A 21,024-nucleotide genomic window follows, 5' to 3' on the forward strand; every position below is an offset into this window, starting at 1 on the left:
AAGGGAGAGAACTAAGACAACATTCAATGATGGATGGACAATCCCATGTTCAAGGCTATTTAACCCAATCTCAGTTTATACACTGAGTAAATCTCTCGTGTTTTGGCACATCCTACTTTAAATCAACACTTAAAATCTAAACACGAGCTGAGTCACGCTGGTCAATGGTCTGATTCCCAATTTATTGTGTTCATCTCCCGGCATTCTTTTTCACTGGAAGGTGCTTAGCAGACATTACCAGTTGCTTCCATTGATGAGATGGGAGAATGGGTGTGGCACCACCTCTAGAGATCCTGGGGGAGGTGGCACAGTTGGATTCACGGTTAGGTCACATCTATTGATATGTGTACACTGCTATGCTATTGGGGGAATGAGATGGTTTTTATTGTTGGTGGTGGGGACTTCAGCTTGAATACCTTTTAATTGGTATCCTCTTCCCACAACAGCAACATTAAAAAAGAACACAATGTTGAAGAGAATAGAACATGGCAAAGGCTAGCATCACAGGACTCTTCGCTCGAAGAGTTTTATTTTTAACATGCGTTGGAAGTTTGATTTCTGTAAAGTTGCACCTCTCTGCAGTGTATTGATAATTGCATTGTGCACTGTATCCACTTAAGGCTCTGCACACCCCAGCAGTCAGAATCTAGAAGAAAATGAAGGAATCCATGGTTTTAACAGCATGTACAGTTCTGAACCTGAATGCTTCTGGCTAAATATCTTAATTGTTCCTTTTCAAGAACTTTGCAATCTTCTGTCATCAATGCAAAATATTCTGTTTCAGAAGACTAAAATCCATTTGATAAAAGATTCCGACTGGGAGAAAATCTGAAATGATTTGTGACCTAATCGGACCAGTGAAGAATGGAATTTATTGTGACTCAAACAATGATGGCAAATTAAGCACACTTCCTTTGGTGTCATGGCAAATGCGTAACTATACCTGACTCAACCTCAAAGAGAAGTGATCAGCATGAAACCTGCAGTGCAGTCGTATTCACTGGTGCTATGCATTGACTATCATGGAGTTTGATATTTAAAATGTTGACAGTTCTATTATCCTTCATAATGAAGATTTTACATTGTGAACATCATCTATAAAACCAATTTTTAAAAAGCAATACTGAACAGATTTGCTAGGATTGGCCCTGACTTTCAAATATAATCTAAAGCAGGCTTCCAACTCGATTGATAGCACAGAAAATGTAAACTCTATCTGTGTATTCCAGTTCTGATCTTGCCCTACGATAGCTGGCAGTTCAGCACATTGCAGGTCTTTAGCTAAGCTTTGTTGTGAGTAGAGACAGCAGTGAAGACATTAGGAATGTGGCTTTACTCCTGGAGCTACTACATCACTTTGCAGAAATTAAATATAGGATCAAGCTGTCGCAGGAAATTGAGATACTGCTGCATTTAGAATCCACATATGCTCTCTTTTGATGGGTCCCATTTTCTAAATGTACTTTCCAAAATAAATTGACATGTCCATCCTGGGCCTCCTGCAGTGCCATAATGATGCCACCCAAAGATTGCAGGAACAGCAACTCATATTCCGCTTGGGAATCCAGCAGCCCAATGGTATCAATGTGGATTTCACCAGCTTCAAAATCTCCCCTCCCCCCAGTGCATCCCAAGACCAGCCCAGCTCATTCCCGCCACCCTAACCTGTTCTTCCTCTCACCTATCCCCTCCTCCCACCTCAAGCCACACCCCCATTTCCCATTTACTAACCTCATCCCGCACCCTTGACCTGTCTGTCCTCCCTGGACTGACCTATCCCCTCCCTACCTCCCCACCTATACTCTCCTCTCCATCTATCTTCTCCTCTATCCAGCTTCGGTCCTCCTCCCCGCCTCTCCCTATTTATTTCAGAACCCTCTCCCCATCCCCCCTTTCTGATGAAGGGTCTAGGCCTGAAACGTCAGCTTTTGTGCTCCTGAGATGCTGCTTGGCCTGCTGTGTTCATCCAGCTCCACACTTTGTTATCTGAAAAAAAGAGCTGGCCTAATATAGCATGCATGTCATTTTTCTGGATCACTAATGTCCTTTAGGAATGGAAATTGCCATCTTCGGGTGGCCTGGCCTCTGTCTGATTCTACAGCTACAGCAATGCACTTTGGGCAATTATGGATGGGAACGAAATGCTGGGCGCAGCTAGCAAAACCCACATCCCATGAATGAATATAAAACCATGCAATACTGGCCCTCATGACACGGCACCCACCAGCAGCCACATATTATCTGGGAATGGCAACCATTCAGAGGAAATACAATGCTAATTTTAATGGGCTAAAGAATCCAGAAAATACCTCCCTGACCTTGGGGGACCACAGTGATTGGCAAACAAGTTGCCCAATGCTTTACCTGCTTTTTGTACAACACAATTCATCACACTGAACATCTGCAGTGAATCTGTACTCACTGCACAAATTGGCAACTTGTTCGACAGTCCGTTCGCACTCTGTGAACTGAGATTTCTCTCTCAATAACTAATGTTCTTTTATTTTCACTTAGCTTATATACGTGTCACCTCATCCTCCATAACTATCTAATCAAACAGTGTAGTCACATGGACCAAGTCGAAACCTTTCATTATTTTAATAGACCCAATTGTTAACTCCTGAAACGACATTTTGCTGGAACACTAGATGTCAATTTGGCTCATTAATGAGTGAGTTAAAAGCAACTATTCCCCTGTTCACCTGGATTTAATTGTGGATCAAAGAGTCAATGGACAGGTTTACTCTGCCTCATGTGTTTGCCTTTGTCCTTGTGGGAGAGGGAATGGTCCTCCATTGTCAAGTATTTCATGTCTGGTATAAGGAACTAAGAAATGATCCCACTGAAAAGCCGCTCATTTGTTCTTGCGCAGACCTCCCGCTACCCCTATCTTGATGGTGACCCACCCTTCCCCGCAAATCCCTTTATGTCCTCATTCACTTGTCTCCATGGAACCAGCATGCTGAAGGCCTCTCAGCATTACTGGCAGCCAACACTGGGAATAAATAGCCGGTGATCTCTGAGTGACAGGCAGTTTCTGACAGCAGGTATTCCAACCTCTGGGAAATTTGTTCTTACACTGGCCAGCTATGTGCTGGACTGCGCTTAAATAGTACTGGGCCTCTGCACAGAAACAACTGGTTTTTAAACTGTTTATGTGGCTGTAACTACATTCTTCTGACATGAGGGGATCAAAATTGATAAGGGCAAATTAAGACAGGTTTGAGGTGTAGACACTATTAAAGGAAGCTAAAAAACAATCATAATTTCCCAATTGTGATGGTGTAGTTCATGACTTCAGAAAGTCCTGAATGTGAACGTATTTGATCCGTATAGCAGCATCCATTATTACACAAACCAAATCTGAACACATACAGAGGCATGATAATCATTTTTGTCTTTCACTGAAATCTACTTACCATGTTCTGCTTTAACTTCTAATTTCTGGTCTGTGCATGTTTGAGATCCTTCACATACAGGGCAGGAATTCATTTTGAGGCTACTAGTGGAAATAGGAGCACTCCTTGATGTGACATTTGCTAAAGAAACAAAACACACAGTCTCACCATCTATTGGAATGTGAATATTACAGGAATGCTAAATAATAAATGAAATCCCTCCACGTGAAGCCATATTACCCGAAGGAGATGTCAGATCTTAACTTTTAATGTAATGAAATAGCAACATCGTGTGAGAATAGCTGGAGCAGAGTGATCCGAATTAAAGCTGGACTACTTTAACCGCAGTTCTTTCAGATTTTACTTTAAGATTTGCAGTGGCACAGTGTATTAGTGCGTAAATTATCCAGCTGCTTCTTGTCCCAGTTTTGAAAAATACTGGAGTAGCAGGAAGTGAGGAACTAGTCAAATCGACTGTAATGCTTTTTGCTGCCAATTAGTGCATTTGCAATTTTCTTTATAAGAAAAGTAGATGCTCACAAAAAAGGAATGTTAAACATTCTACCACATGCGGTTCCCTTGGCTTCACTCTCATTCATTCAATGCTTGTAAATTAACCTGGGGAAACCCTGTCACAGAGAGTTAAAAACAGGCTTGAACGTTACACTTACCAGTCATCTGTGCTCGGGTTTGTCTGCAGTAAGGGCAGAATGTTCCTCCGGCTATAGATCCCTCCATTGAGCTCAATGGCACAAATAAACTATAATCAGTGCCTAGAAAACAATTATTACCAGTAACCATTTCTTTCGGGAACAACAAGACAATGGACACGTCATGGCACTTCGATTGCAACACGCCTCCTTTAAGAACAGCACAGAGGAGGGGGCTACAATTTACTCAGAGATAGTAAAAACTGCCGATGCTGGAGTCAGATATAACACAGCGTGGAGCTGGAGGAGCACAACGGGCCAGGCAGCATCAGAGGAGCAGGAAAGCTGACATTTTGGGTTGGGACCCTTCTGAACGTCAACCTTCCTGCTCCTCTGATGCTGCCTGGCCTGCTGTGCTCCTCCAGCTCCACGCAGAGGATGGGGCCATGATTTGTCTAAACCTTCAATCAACAACAGATCAATTGGTGATGAAATGATCTCATGAGTGCAAAGGAAAGGGAGGGGTGGATCTAATACAAAGGAGGTCATAACTATCCGTGTGGATCTCAGAAGAGACTGGAGGTGGGACCCAGGGCTAGGGAGGCTTCCACCTGGGTCCCAGAATAACACATTCACTCCTCCTGGCTCCACAAAGGAAATTTTACACTCAACATTGAGGCCATTGTCATCTGTCCCACAGATTGCAGGCTCAGTTTGGCCTGGTCTGGACTCATTTGAAATGCAATAGAAATCATTAGACCTGGATTGGTATTTATACATAACTCTCTCAACCCTGTCAAGTCCAGTTAAAGTTGAACAGCAGAAATGGAGCAGGAAATGTAAATTTGAACAGCTTGCCTGCCTGCTTCCCATTGAGAGATGAATTAAAGTTGCCACAATAGAATATGCAGTCACTTAGTTTGAGATCAGCGAATCACAGGTTTTTATCCCTGGCAATTTGATGGAATGGAACTCTTGTGGGATGGCATCTATCCATCCAATCCTTTACTGTCTAAATGGATCAGGATGCTGATGGTGCCTGTGATCCATGATACTCTAGTGGGAGCTGGGTAAGCCTAAAAATATGCTCTATCTCTTAACAATCCAGTCAGAGGAGAGTAGGAGATAGGAAAGCATCTGGCCTCAGGGAAACAGTATACCATTAGGTGATCGGTAGGACTTAAGAGCAGCATTATCAAATTCATTCAGTTGTAAAATCATTCTTCAGCTGTAATAAAATTCATAGCCCTTTTACCTGTGTATGGTCCTTTGACTTTAACAGGCCTGCGTTTTTGTCTTTCACGAGAAAAAGATCTCCTGCTCGTCTGACTAACAGAAACAGGTTGAGGGATAGGTGAAGATGCATCTGACTCAGCACCTGGAAGAATCACAATTAATACAATATCAGTGAAGACACTTTTCACTTCCCTCCTCTCAGTTAATCTTACTCTGTTCAAGGTTTTTTTAAAATCAGCCTGCATGATGTGGGACTTAATTGTGAGTGATTTCTGTTATGCTGCAACAACAAACTGCATGGTGTGCAATCCATAAACCTACTGATCTCTCATCATTGCCTCATTCTAGGAGAAGAATGCAGCAAACCAAAGATAAGTCACCTAACGGGAAAATAGCAGACAAGGAGGTCGTGACAGTTTATGATAAATGTTGTTAACACATGACTGGGATTAACTGATTGCTTTTACTATTCAGATAAGACCCTAGTGCAGATTATATAAGGACATCACTGATAATAGATTGTGACACATTGGTGTATAAATGCTCATATCTAACTACACAACCAGAACTGTTGTGAAGCTTTGTCCTTCTGCGTACTTCTAAATATTTTAGTTTGTCTGCTGTGTTTCATGAGAACTATTGAGAGTGTCTAATTTCTGCAAAATCATGTAAGGCCAGGCAACATGCAGTAATACCATAACATGTACCTCTCCTCTATCAAAATAATGCTGCCACCAAGTTAGAATGCCAAGTACATGAAAAAAAACTATTTGAAACTGTGGTGTTCAGCCATTTATCCTGTGCAGCCAGTTGAAGTGAACTTCAGTTCATCAGTTGGATTGCTGGAGTACACTGACTAACGATGTTTGGATAAGTTTGCCACAAAGTGTTTTTATGCAGTAAAACTGAGTTCAACAGTTTACTCAAACTGATAACCGAAAGGCTTTATACAATGGTCCCACCTTTGATTACATAGAATAATATAAAATATACAGTAACACGAACGCATAATCTAACTGATTCATGCTGAGATTTATATAGCACTAGCTTCCATTCATTGCATTTCTAATCCTATCAATATATCCTTTCTATTCGTCTTCCTTCACACAGTACTGAGCCATGTTTAATCATATCTGACCTATTCACCTCACATACTTGGTGATACCAAGAACCATGTTTTATCTACTCTCTGATTATTTCTCTTGAATTTCATAACAGATTTTAATGATTTTTATAAATTTATAGTTCTGAGATTTGGTCTCTGTCACAAGTGGAAACATCTTAATCTCTTCCTTTTCAAATACATTCATAACAAGTTTGGAGCTAATTAGCCTTCATAGAATTTGAGAGGTTTAATGTCAGAACTAAATGTTCAAGTAACTTTTGTTTGCTTTCATTAGAGAGAACAGATTGACAAGTCTTGTTATTCCAGACTTTAGAATACAAAAAGGTGCACAATGATACAGATATTAAGTAATCTGTTTGGATTAACTGTTTGTGTTTGGAAGTCATAGGTTGGAAAATCAGCAACAATTGTATGTTATGGGCCTGACCAGACCCCCTCAAAACATTTTAAGAAGATAGCCTAGACCCGAACTTTTTCTAATTAGTTAAGGCAAATGTAAAGTGCTGTGTTCCAGATGCAATGTGACTGGTCAAGCTGATCAATGTGAAGCAAAACACAGTTTATTTAAACACTACAGTTAAAATACAAATCAAGACAGAGGAATTTAAAATAACAACTCTATTGAAAAACTTAACAGAATAATAAATACAGTACTATTACTAATTAACTATTTCAATATAGTAATGTCTGTTAATCACACCTTTGACAAAATGGCAAATTCCAAAGAACAGATTTTGTCTCAGATGTAATCTAGCAGTCTAGGAAGAAAACCCCCAGCTTTTGGCTGTAATTGAGAGAAGGAGAAATAGCTTCTACTTCTTCAAGCCCACAACAGCAACTGCTTAAAGCTAAACATAAAAACTAAAAAAAACCACTAGAGATCCTGGTTTGTGAGAACTGATCATACCCAGCCAGACTGCTTCTATTCTTCCAACTTTAAAGAAAAACCCAAGGCCTCAGAAGCTGTTTACTTGACTGGGTATGGCAGACTGCCTGTCACCTCTGCTTTACAATCTCTTTTCAAAATAAAAACAGACAAAAAAACCTCTTAAAGCCATGGCATCATCACACATCTGGCACTATAGTGATTTGACATTCCTCACAGAAGATTGTATGGAAATTGTGTTCAAAATTTAATGTGCCTTTGATGTGATTTTTATAATAATGGGGAAGCTCCTCTGTTCTAATGGCGTCAGACAGGGTACTGGTAAGGCAGAAACAGCTTGACTTAATCTCTTGGCTGAAGAACAGTAATAAATTGACTTGCATTTTAGCTCTTTTAATCCAGCATATGCAGAATTGAGATAAGGACATGGGACATGGGTTATTTTGCCTAATGAACAAAAAGCCACTGATGCTCACTATTAGACAATTACCATGAAACAATAAATATTGAGAACAGTGCTGAAGGGGCATCTGACCAAGACAGAATTGACCAACTGGAAGAATTGGGGAAGGGGAAAGAAATTGGAAAGGGATTAAAAGACAGGTGTAAACTATGATAAAAAGGAGCTGGATATGAATGGGACCATGTTGGTTTGGATAGGATTGAGGTTTATAAGAGGAAGATAAATATTTAATGGGACACCAAAGGTCACAAACTGTTGGGATTGAGGAGATGGAGGTACTGACTGTGGAACCAGTCAAAAGATGAATGAAATTTGTTAACCTTGCTGACTGCTTTAGGGGATTGGGGAAGAACATAAATAAAGTTTCTATTTCCAATTTTTTGTAGTTACTGGCCTGGATGAATGTCTGGGAAATAGATCTCAGTTCCAGATCATGCATGATCTAACTGAATGACAGAATCGGCTCAAGAAGCTGAATAGCCTGTTGGTGTTTCATACACTTTTTCCACTCATGGCAGTTTTCATTTGCTAATGAAATAATGAGCAGCCAAATATTTTTGTAACCTAGTTTTAATACCAATGAATTGTGACTACACTGAATCAGGCTCATTGACATTAATCCAATAAACTGTCTTGATACCACACAGGGAACATTGTAGCACAAAATTTACCTTTATTTTTGCATATTTCTATCTATTTCCCCATGTATTAAATGAAAAGTATGGAAACAATGTGGATAATATCAATTCTTTGTTAAATTAATTATTAATAATTAATAAACCCATCATTTCTCAATACAGCTTATTGTGGACAGGTTTGTGAACCCAATGTTGGCCGTGGGAAGATGAATGTTTGCACACATTTTCAAAGCTGATTCTCATTAATGGCAGATACTGTAGATAGCCTATTATCTTCCTATAGTTTTGCTTTACTCCTGAGTCTCTAAAACCGTTCTTCTTATTTTCCTTCTTACACCTGCCTTTGGCTTTCAAGTGCCCTCAAACAGTCCCTATAGTTCAAAATTTGCCTTTCACATACTGCACGTTACACAGAAGAATGACAGTGATTGCAGGTCAACATTCATCCAATTATATACTCTTGAGAAGTACTTAGAACATGCCATTTCTTCAGACAAGTACCTTCAACTAGTTATTCCTCTTGAAATGCTCACAAGCCTGTGTCACTGATTCCTCATGATGGTTCTAATAACAGCCCATCTATTATGCCTGAGCAAGCATTCTAATTCAAAAAAATGCTTGATGGCATATTCAGACAGGAAGGTGAATTAGGAACTGTATGTCAGCTAACAAGTAGTGTTGAGTAAATGTTATTTGGCAAGTTGAAAACTCAATTTATTGATGTGTTTTCTTAACAATGAAACATAACACATTATTACATGGTGTTACATGAACTTTATTATCATGACAAACTGCTAAATGTAAAGGCAAAATTCTGTGCCCTCTAGCACAGTGGAAAAGAGGTTGTCGTTCTGACAGCCAAGCAACTACAAGCACAATCTCTAGTTTGTGTTCAAAAGAGTCATCAAAACATTGGCAGTGCTTTGCAGGGAGTTCCTCAATGTCATTATCATTATATTTTGGTGGAGTGTGATTATGGGTATTCATTCCAATTGACAACACCCAGCACTACTATTATGATTTTGCCCTTGCAAAGTTAGATTGCACACAAGAGAGCATTTTGAATCAGACAATGAAAGCAACCATGCGCCATGGTTATATATCTACTGATGATGTAGCTAATAGCAGTTTGTTTGCACAATGGTGCATTCTACTGGTTTAACTGCACTCCACACCAGTTGGCAGAATATGCTGACTAATAACATGCAGGTGATGGTTGAGAGAAAGCAGTATCGGATTTTTCACAAAATATGTCCTGGAGGCGATGCTAATGATTGCACATTTGTGGATTAGTGTATGTGTGCATGTTTGTGTGATTACACACGGCTGTGGGTGAGAGTTGGGTGGTGGTTTGGGGAAAGGGTGGTACTAATGATTGACTTGAGCTCATAGGCGGGCAATTTTGAGTTACAGCGTATGCCAATGTCAAGAACATGAATAATCTGATTTCTGATGACCATTCAGTAAAAGGATTGGTGCAAACTGCCCTAATAAATTGCTGAATTTCTGGAGGTACGTTTTAATATCATTGTGTACTTCAATGAGTTCTTCCAATAACTTATTGTTTCTCTTTTGTTCCTCCATGATCTCCCGCCAGAGATTAAGATTACTTTTGTGTGAATATAAAGAGCTTTCTGAAAAGTGAGATTTTCGGTTCCCTCCCCCCATCGCACTTTCCTGCCTTGGTATTGAATCACAGTGAGCTTCTTCGTTTTTGAACTTTTTCATGCTGTCTTGCATTGTCTTTTCTGGGACTAACTTCTCTTTAATCTCTTTCTCTGTTTTCTGACTGAGGCGTTGAATAGGAAGATGATGATGATGATGATGATGATTTGTAGAGGGCCTTTCTGCGTTAGTAACAAAATATTTGACATTAAAAGGTGTGTGACATTTTGACCTTTTAAAGCGTTACAATGCTAGTTCACTGCCGTGCTCGTTTTTAACAAAGCTTCTATTTTACAAAGCCAGGGTTGAGAGCCTTAAAACTCCACTGTCAAGCATTATTTCAAACTGCATAAAACAAACAAATGGTTTTCCCCGTCTCAAAAGGTGCCTAGATTACTCGAAGTATTGCAAGCAAACTTTTGCGCTGTGGCATTGATACAAACAAAGACACAGCATTCATTCCATTGCAGGGCTTAGACAAAACCTTATAAACAGTATGACAAGACAAATGACCCACCATTTAATGCTTTCAAACCGACACAATAATGGGCCATTATATTCAGTGTAAGCAAGACCCGTGGGGCAGATGTTCCTGCCCTCCCCAAGGCGTGTTTGATCATGTGGTGGTGAGTAATTCAGTGTTAAGTTGAGATGTGGGAAACCCTCCCCCTCCCAGTTTCTCTCCTGCTCACATCCAATAAATGCTCATATATAAGAATCCCAGTCTGCTGCTGTTTATCACTCAGTGTTGAGCCGGGGGTCCTGGCATGAGAAAACTGAAAGGCAAAAGGCTACTCGTGGGGGCTGACAGGGTGGAGGGATAAGGGATGTGATTCCGGGGAAAGACAGTATTCCTGCCCTTTCTTCCGACAACATTATTCCACTTAATTCGCACTCCACAAAGCCCACCTCCAGCTGTCACTCACCAGTGGCCTGGGAGTTTTGGCAAAGCTTGACCCTGGGTGGTTGAATTGCCAGCAGTTAGTTTGACCTCCTCTGGCAAGGCTGCCAAAAATGAAGGGCTACCAGCTTTTAGTTGACTGGCACCTCTTTGTGTTGATCCTGGGCAAGGTCTTTCACTGCCTGATTCGCATCATGAGGCTCTTGTCAGCTCTCCAGCCAATAGACAAGACTCGGCCATCTATACTTAACACAACCCAGAGTGGCAAAACCACTGCTTTAAACTAGAATTTAGTAGTTCACTCAGATATACTCTTCTGCCAAGTGTAAAAGAAACATTTGGTTAAAGTACCAGAGAACTCCTGGTGCAAGAGAACAGGGGCTAATTGACACCTAGGAGGGAGTAAAGAAAGTGGAAAACAGTGAAAAAGCTCCATCCACCACATTATTACCACTTGCCTTATCTGTATCTCTCTGTAGTCTCCTCACAGCTCACATTTCAGGATTGCTAATGATACAAAGCTATCTTGCTATATTACTCTTGCCGCTTGTTGAAGTCGTATTGATGAATGGTAAATATTTTATGCTCCAACTTATCTTGTTATATGGTTTTATCTCATGAGCAGAATGTAATAAATTTTGAAAGAATTAAGCCTTTGAGCAGTATTCAGAGCCAGGTCACAGTGGACAGCTATGAATGCACAGTGTAAACTTACCAGTCCATTTATAGCTGCTTACACCTCATGTCTTTTCCCCTGAAATTCAGTACCATGTTCTTCTCAGGTCCTAACTGCAGACAGTTCCATGATTAAATGTGAAAAGATGCAATGTGTCTCAACTTTGGTATTTTTCTGTTTCTGTACAAACTCAAGATACCAATAATGTTGCTCCCTAACAAAGCATTTTCACTCTTCTGCCTATAAATAGCATATTTTCTCTATTTCCAGATGATTCAGGTGCAGCTACTTTTCTTGAAAAGTTCTCATCAATTGTTTCACCATGTCCTGCTGGCCAATAGGCCTCTCTGAAATATAGTTCTTTGGCTGCCCTCAGGTAACTTCTCCACATTGGTAATCCATTGGTGTGAGCACAGATCGCAGTGTTGGCACTTTATTCAACATTAAGTAGTGTCAAAGCCGATTCAGGTCAGTGGGAAGGTTCTAAAGTAGGGGCATTGTACTCAAAAACATTAACTGTTTCTCTCTCTGCAGATGCTGTTTTTGTTTCAGATCTGTGAGAATTCTGATCTCCCCAACACAAAACAGCTGGTGAATTCTTGTGTCCAAGAAACCCACAGGCTGAGATTTGTCAACACTGAGACAAGCGATTAAACAAAGAATGTCAGATAATAAAATGTGAGGCTGGATGAACACAGCAGGCCCAGCAGCATCTCAGGAGCACAAAAGCTGACGTTTCGGGCCTAGACCCTTCATCAGAGAGGGGGATGGGGTGAGCGTTCTGGAATAAATCGGGAGCGAGGGGGAGGTGGACCGAAGATGGAGAGAAAAGAAGATAGGTGGAGAGGAGAGTTATAGGTGAGGAGGTAGGGAGGGGATAGGTCAGTCCAGGGAAGACGGACAGGTCAAGGAGGTGGGATGAGGTTAGTAGGTAGGAGATGGAGGTGCGGCTTGGGGAGGGAGGAAGGGATGGGTGAGAGGAAGAACAGGTTAGGGAGGCAGAGACAGGTTGGACTGGTTTTGGGATGCAGTGGGTGGAGGGGAAGAGCTGGGCTGGTTGTGTGGTGCAGTGAGGTGAGGGGACGAACTGGGCTGGTTTTGGGATGCGGTGGGGCAAGGGGAGATTTTGAAGCTGGTGAAGTCCACATTGATACCATTGGGCTGCAGGGTTCCCAGGCGGAATATGAGTTGCTGTTCCTGCAACCTTCGGGTGGCATCATTGTGGCACTGCAGGAGGCCCATGATGGACATGTCATCTAAAGAATGGGAGGGGGAGTTGAAATGGTTTGTGACTGGGAGGTGCAGTGGTTTATTGCGAACCGAGCGGAGGTGTTCTGCAAAGCGGTCCGCAAGCCTCCGCTTGGTTTCCCCAATGTAGAGGAAGCCACACCGGGTACAGTGGATGCAGTATACCACATTGGCAGATGTGCAGGTGAACCTCTGCTTAATATGGGAAGTCATCTTGGGGCCTGGGATGGGGGTGTGGGAGGAGGTGTGGGGGCAAGTGTAGCATTTCCTGCGGTTGCAGGGGAAGGTACCGGGTGTGGTGGGGTTGGAGGGCAGTGTGGAGCGAACAAGGGAGTCACGGAGAGAGTGGTCTCTCCGGAAAGCAGACAAGGGTGGGGATGGAAAAATGTCTTGGGTGGTGGGGTCAGATTGTAGATGGCTGTCTGTGGTTTCAGCTTCTTACCAGATATCCAACTGCCCAACTGTTCTCCCTGAAAGATAGATTAAAATCCTGAAGATTGGTTGGTGTTTAACTTTCAATTTTCTGGCCTCTGTTTTTCTTGAATACTGCCTCAAATTTCACACTCGCAGGTTTCAGCAGCCTTCAAATAACTTCACTAAACTCATTATTAGCAATAGTGGGGAATGTTTTAAAAACTTCTGCATTAAGCTGAGTCAGTATTTTATGTTGCTATATTGTCTGTAAAGAGTTGGGAACTAATTAGCCAGGAACCAATTGTATGTATATGTGTTGCAGTGGGCAACATCTGCCGCTTCAGTGGAGAGTCAGCTGTTGTGTAATGTGGTCTCTGTCAACAACGTCAGGCAACATGGTAAAGTGGAGTACTTAAATTTACGGGCTTAAACTGTAATTACTTCCAACATCTAGGAACTGAAAGACAATGTGAAGACACAGTGGGCGAGTTGAGATTTGCTTGCATTTGTTACTCTGTAAATTCACTTACCATTTGTAGAACAAAGCAGTTCAATGATGTCCAAACTGATTGTGGTCGCTGAGCAGCACTTCTGTTTGCCTTTGGAAAGACTGAAAGAGTGCATGAGTACAGGAGCCTCCTGAAAACGAAATGCTCAAACTACTTTCAGGAGTGCCCAGCACTGGTAGCCTGGAGGGAATCCTGGGCTGAGGTTTAATCTAACTAACCTGCCCACAATGGCTGGTATACCAGGGGTGAACTGGTAATCCATTTATCAGAGATGTAGACTTTGTCTTGACTGTTTTAAGTCAGTTGCGATTCAGTGCCCTGAGGTTCAGTGAGGTCAGGAATGGTGGATAGTATCTCCCTTTAATTTGGCAGGCACCAGATGGACTTTCCCGACAATGCTTCTCGAAACCACACACCTTGTAGTGTCACTCATTCCTCTCTCCCTGTACCTCGTCGGGGCTCCAGCTGAGCTGTCAACATTCACCCTCACTTGCCATTTCACACCCATCCCTTATGGTGACACTCCACAAACTGTGCGGTTCCATGCTGAAGTAGACCAGGTTACGGTGAAACTTGAGCAAAGGCAGTGATTTCTAATGTTGTGAATGATTTGTCTTGGGGGCATTGGATGTTTTGCCATAAAGCTTCGAGGGTTTCCCACAATGGGCTTCTCTTGCATTCAGATGAAGGGTTGAAAACACCCCGGTAACATCTGGTTCTGCCTCATTCTGCCTCTCCTTATCTTGACGTAGGGTAGTTTGCACCTTTCCACAGCTCCAGGGCTCCCTGCATTATGTGGTGTAAAGCACAGTGGACGTGTGTTATTCTAAACACTCTTGCAGGGATGTACTGAAGACCTGAACTGCTTCTTCAGCAAACCCAATGGCTTGGTCCATGTGGTTATGGGGCTCCTGTTGTATCTCTTCCTATATCATTAGGGCTTTTTACAAATATCATCATCCAAACTTCAGAAGCATCTTTGCCTCCATCGAGTCACTCACTCAATCACTCATTCTATACGGATAATGTGACTGTTGGAGAATGAAGACATCCTGGCAGCTTCCAAGATACAAGGCACTAACTATGGTGTGGAAAACATTGCACTGGTCACCCAGGGGACACACAGAGGGTAAAAGGTTGGGGGATTCTGCAGGTGTCATCAGCAGAGCTCTGGAAGGAACTGGCGATGAAGAAATTCAAGTCCGTGTTGTCCTTAATGGTGACTGGCAATGCTTGATGTTCTGGTGCCTTTGAAAAGGAATCTTGTTCCAGGAGACTGCCACAAAGTTTTCAGCTCTCCTTATGTTTCTGTTTCATCATGTTGAGCATTTGGACCCAGTACTGAAGGTACTGCCTCCTTTGAGCAGGAACTTCATGTCTCACCCTGCTCTCTTCTGGAGTAGCATGCAGCTTTAAAGGGAAGCAATCTTGATATTAGTGTTGCTCCTACTGCTGTTTGTGTTGGAGTTGTTGCTCCAGGGTAAAAAAAATTATAAGCTGCTGCCATGCTGAAATGAAAGTTGGCAGAATGAAATGTAGATCAAAGACCAAGATAGGTGAAGTGACTCAAAAATTTGGAAATCAGCTATAAAGCAGTGACAGCACACCCTCAAAGCAAGAACTGCAAACACAAGCCTTACACATAGGTTAGGAAGCAGCTAAGCTGTTTCACTCTTCCAAGGCTTATCAGCCTTCAAATACCACCAAGCTGTGAATTCCTCCTGCACTGTCATTGTGTTACCCCTTGTGAGGTCTACACAGTTCCATGTACTGGCTTTTATAGATAGGACCCTGGATTAAAGGCTGAATTAATTGTGTCTTAGCCTGTCAGTGTTGGAAACCTAACATCTCACATGCGTTTCTCCATGTGTCTCAAAATATGCACAGGATTATGTTGGATCACTGACAAACCAGTATATAACTGGGGACTTAAATCCCCTGCCCTGAAATTTAAACCACAGCTGTAGTTACTATTTGAATAATCAGATTCCAACATGAAACCTAGCTTCATCATATTTTATTTTATTCAAAAACTTAACATGGTGATCTTTCACTGAGACGTAAGTATGTCAGGCTGCAGCTTAAATTGACAATAACACAGAAGTTTCTACACATCAGTTTAAAAATCAGAATAAAACAAACCAAGTTATCTAAATGTAACATAGTTTCCAAACATCTGACAAAGCAAAATCCCGTCTATTCACCAAGCCCAATGCTTTATAGTGACTCAAAATCAGTCCCATGAGCTGCAAAGCCATTTCCTTGACTCTCACAATGGAGATTTCAAACTTTCTCAGTTTTGAGTAACCAGTGGAGATTTCTAAGCAAATGCACTGCACTGTCACAAACTGAAACCCTCACACAGAACCATTCAGTACAGGAGAGGCCCTTCAGCCCATCAAGTCTGTTTTGCCAACAATGTACTACCACCCTAATCCCACCTACTCACAACAGACAAACAGCCTGAATGACATGATAATTCAAGTGCTTATCCAAGTATGGTTTTAAGGTTGGGGCTTAATGCCTTGACTACCCTCCCAATCCGGACGTCCTACTGGTTGGGAAGGTTTTTATTCAAATCACTCTCAACCTCCTGCCTTTCACTTTAAAATTATGCCCCCCTTGACAGTGACCCTTCAACCTCCCTTTAGCTTTTCTGAACAAATTCCTTTTTCTAGGAGAAACTATTTTTACATCTGCTTTTAGTCAGTATCTTTCAAACTGAATTCAAAAGCTTTTGATTCACTGTAATTCCTACGAAGCTGATGGTTTGACATTCTTTTGCTCTTGTCATAAAACCCAAAAATATAAACAAACTTCCACTAATACTCCAGAAGGCCTTAAACCATCTACTCTCTGACAATTACTGATGTAAAATTATGGTTCTGGAAAATGTGACCTAGTTAATTATTAAATTCATTCATAAAAAGTGACAAACACACAAGTTTGAAACCTTAAAATCCAAAATCCGGAAAAAAAAGTTAAATATAAATTACCCACCTTTCATCACATTCTCATACCAGAGCCTCAATCAATCCCAGCCGAACAAACAGTTAAAATCCTGCCCTATCCCTCAAACTTTTTAATACGTACAGCTACTTTGCAAATCTACTCGAGGTGCAAATTCCTTGAGGTTTGCACCAAAACTATAAGGGTTGAGTTAACCAGAATGTATGTCACAATGTCCCTGATCCTTCCAGAAACTGAATAATAACCTTCTATTAACTCCACTAAGAGGCGTAACTGCCATATTAATTAATTAAGGAAAGTGTGGGTGTAACATGAAAACCCCCGCTCAACCCATCATCATTCCAATCGTACAGTTTTCAAATTGTTACTGCAACTCATTCTGATGCTACAGATGTGCATTCAAAATACAGAAAATGTAGATGGGTCTCAGTGAGGGAAGCAATTAAAAAAACCCAACAATTGTCCAAAATATTGCTATAAAACCTGAAATTCTTTGGACATGCCATATCAATAACACAATTTTAGCCTTCAAATTACACAAGTTAGAGTACAGAAATGTCGCACTCTTTGAACTTATGCAAATTCTCACTGAATCTATGTAAAGGAGTGAGTAAATTCAATTTACAATACAAAGGGGCGTTCATCAATTGCTCGGAAATTTTCTCACTTTTATTTGAGTGGAAAATCAGCAGACTTGCACAATTCCCTCTGTGTAAGATTTCAAGAAATTCACTGCATCGCTAGCACAACACTTCAGGTTTATATGGTAACAGACACACACACACACACATGCACACGCACACCCCATCCAATATGCCACCATGCACCAATGAGGTGAACTCAGTGTCGCCATAGGCCAGAAGGTGAGACTCTCCCCAGCATGAGCAACACCCTGTCTGGCTACAATCAGTTGTGTCCAATGGTTGATGTATTAACTTTATAATCTGAGCAACCTCAAACTTCATTTAATAAAACTCATCGAGATCCAGCATACAAAACAGACAAAAGTATGTTGTGATCCACAGAGCAATTTAAATGCAAGTATGATGGGATAAAACTTATTAATGCTCAATATAGTATTAAGTTTCATTTTAGCACCAATAGTACAGCTAAGTGTGCGATCACCTTTGCCCAATACGGGTGAGTGACATGTGCAGTGTGGCTGGTGTAAATGATGAGAGTTGTAACAGGAAAACATTACAGGAATCAGTTATCACAATGAAGTGGCCAATTAAATTGTCTTGTAAAAACATTTTGTGCTCACTTACTTATTTCTAGGTCCGACTTGTGCTGTGAAAACGATTTGGAGTTGCTGTGGCTTGTTGAGGATTTGTTCCAAGCTTGGTCCTCCATCTTTTCCAGATGTTCCTGAGTGTGTTTCCTTACAAAACAAAATATACTTGAAAAGAATACTCACTTTGAGATCCGGCATGCATGTTATTCAAGGGATATGATACCGCAGCATAATAATGATTCCTTATAGGTATAGGAAAGAACATAAGACCATAATAACTAGCAGCACAAATTTGTGGTTTAGGCCCTTAAGCCTGCTTTGTCATTTGATATGGTCATGGCTGACCTCAACTCCACTTTTCTGCCTGCTCTCCATAACTCTCCAACTCTCAACAATAGAAAAGCACTTCTGACTGTAAACTGTACCATGCCAGTGCAGAGTCAGTTGTGCTGCCAATGATCATTGCAGTGTCATCAATGATACAGAACGTTATCAATGATCAAAATCTTGTGTTTTGGTTGAATCTTTATCATAATCTTATTAGAACTTTGAAAGTTTCATTTGTGGCTGAAGCTTAAGAGTATGGTTAATAAAGCAATCAGAATCCTAAGCTTTGTTAATATGGGCATAGAATACAAAACAGGAACAATAGGTTAAACTTGTATAAAACATGGTTTGGCCTCAACTATGCACTGCGTTCTAGATTCTGCACGTCAGGAAGGACGTGAGGACATTAAAGAGGGAATACTGAAGAGAACTATGAGGACGTTTCCAGGGTAGCTTCATGGAGATAGTTGGGGAAATAGAATGTCTTTTCCTTGGAGGAATGAAGGCTGAGAAGAGATTTCATGGAGATAGTCAAAATCATGAAGGGTTGAGACAGAGTAGATGATCTTATTAGTGGAAGGCTTGAGAGCCAGACAACATAAATTGAAAAGTCATTTGTGTTAATACAAGGAAAGAAGTTTATTACAGAGTGAATAGTTCAAATCTTGAATGTATCGCCCGGGAGCGGGGTGGAAGCAGGTTCTATTGAGGTATTCAAGAGGGAATTAGATCATTACCTGCATAAGAGGAATGCGTAAGGCTATGGGGAGTAGGCACAAGATGGTACTCCAGGAACTGTTCCTTCAGAGAGAAGGTAAAGATATTACAGGCTCAATGGCAACCTCCTGTGCTCAAACAACTCTGTGATTCAACCTCACTTTCCCCTTTAAAACACCTTTAAAATGTTCCTTCTTCTGTAGGTTTTTTGTTATCTCATCTAACATTGCTCTCTGTGGCTTACCAATATGATAATGTTGAATCAATTCATTGCAACACAGAATTTGGGAGCAAGCCTTCTGGTGTAGCAAACACATTTGAATAAAAATGGCTCACTTTGACTGGTAAAATTCAGTAAAAATATGAGGGAGAAAACAACAAAAAACAAAAGAAGAAGGAATCTTCAAGGCATACTCTGCAACCAATGAAGTTGTGAACAGAAATGTGACTGTCAAATTGCTCACAGCACAGTCCCACAAAACAGTAATGAGTTGATCAATTTTATGATGGAATTCATTGAGAAATACTTTGCATTCAGGTTAATGGGATAAAAAAAACTAATTTATTTTTCAATAGTCCTGCTGATTATTTGATGTTCACCTCAGAGGACAGATGGTTCCTTGGTCTAACCTCTCAAGGATTCTTGTTTCTCAATTTATGTCACCTTTATTGAAAAGGGCCCCATGGGTATTGATAACAAATACAATATCTCTGTTGTTGTAGCACTATTATAACAGACAACGTACCTTGCTGCTCTCCATGGAGAATGCTGCTTATCAATACGGCCTTGAAGTCTGGTTGATGGATTCTTTTCAGAATCTCTTTGGGGCTTACGTAGTGTCTCCTCCAAACGCTGTCTGAGTTGAGAGACCTCCATTTCCAAAGCCTGAATCACCTCACTGAAAACACAACATCAAATGCCAAGGGTTAGAGATGCAAAGAAAACATCAAATCGACTTAGACCAGATCAAATCATTTACAAAGCATTTGTAATTCAAAAATTAACTTGAGGGGACTGATACCTTTCAGTTAATTGTCTGGTTACCCAAGCAGTAAAACTACAGGCCCATCAATGCCAAATTGAATGTTAGTTCTGTTAAGTTGGGGTTTATGCCAGCGAAGAGGTTTCTGCGGCCACTTTAGATTATTAATTGGCTTATTTTTCATTCTACCGAAGTGCTATTTATATATTTTATAGTTTCAGATTAATACTCACTCTCTAGCTGAGTGAATGCTCAAAGGACTGGAACTGTAATGGACTTTAGGATGGAGAGTTAGCGGTGAGGAGTTCAGAGATGAGCGATGGCGCCTCTGCTTGGCATATGCACTGAGGCCATTTTGAACATCAGGTTCAGATTCTGTGGGGCCTTAAACAAAGTAAAAACACATCTTTTCAGGCAAACTTTATTTCCCAGAAGGAATTACTATTATGAAAGACTACTCCAATATTGACAGAATATTTGAGAAAATGCAACTTCAAATACACTTCTATTGCACTATCCATGCACCTAAACACAATTGAGGCAATAAGGCCCTTTCTTACATTCTCTTCCTTTGGCAGTCGTTGTTAGGCCTTGTCTGGACAGGATGATTGATGTCCCAGAATTTAGGCCATTTTCCACTGTGCATACCCAGTTGCACACAATTTGGATGAGGCCACCTTAAGCTTATTTCACTTAGGGCAATTATGGAGGAGACAGAAAGAGAGATAGGAGAGGATGTGGTGTAGTGGTAAAATTTTTGGCCTATTAGTCCAGAGGCTCAGACTCAAGTATTGGGTCCATGTGTTCAAATCCCACTATGGCAACTAGTGGAATTTGACTTCACTCAAAGGGGGGCAAAAAAAAACTAGAAATACAGCTATTTTCAGTAATGGTGCCCATGAAACCATTGCGAATTGTCATAAAAACCCATCTGGTTCACTAACATCCTTCAGGTTTGAAAATCTACCATCCTTGCTTGTTCT

The 21,024-nt window shown here is 41.0% G+C and overlaps 1 protein-coding gene across 5 annotated transcripts in view; it reads right to left on the reverse strand.

Annotated features, from left to right (window-relative positions):
* akna (AT-hook transcription factor) overlaps positions 1 to 21,024 on the reverse strand; it is a 152,439-nt gene that overhangs the window by 8,861 nt on the left and 122,554 nt on the right. For all 5 annotated transcript variants that reach the window (XM_048558752.2, XM_059638127.1, XM_059638125.1 and 2 more), the window contains 6 exons: positions 20,275 to 20,425; positions 19,805 to 19,957; positions 18,049 to 18,161; positions 5,304 to 5,426; positions 4,070 to 4,171; positions 3,420 to 3,539 (listed from right to left, as the gene is read on the reverse strand). In XM_048558752.2, the coding sequence (XP_048414709.1) occupies positions 3,420 to 3,539; positions 4,070 to 4,171; positions 5,304 to 5,426; positions 18,049 to 18,161; positions 19,805 to 19,957; positions 20,275 to 20,425 (762 nt within the window). The remainder of the gene's footprint in view (positions 1 to 3,419; positions 3,540 to 4,069; positions 4,172 to 5,303; positions 5,427 to 18,048; positions 18,162 to 19,804; positions 19,958 to 20,274; positions 20,426 to 21,024) is intronic.

Source organism: Stegostoma tigrinum, chromosome 29, assembly GCF_030684315.1.
Source record: "Stegostoma tigrinum isolate sSteTig4 chromosome 29, sSteTig4.hap1, whole genome shotgun sequence".
NCBI classification, from domain to species: Eukaryota; Metazoa; Chordata; class Chondrichthyes; order Orectolobiformes; family Stegostomatidae; genus Stegostoma; species Stegostoma tigrinum.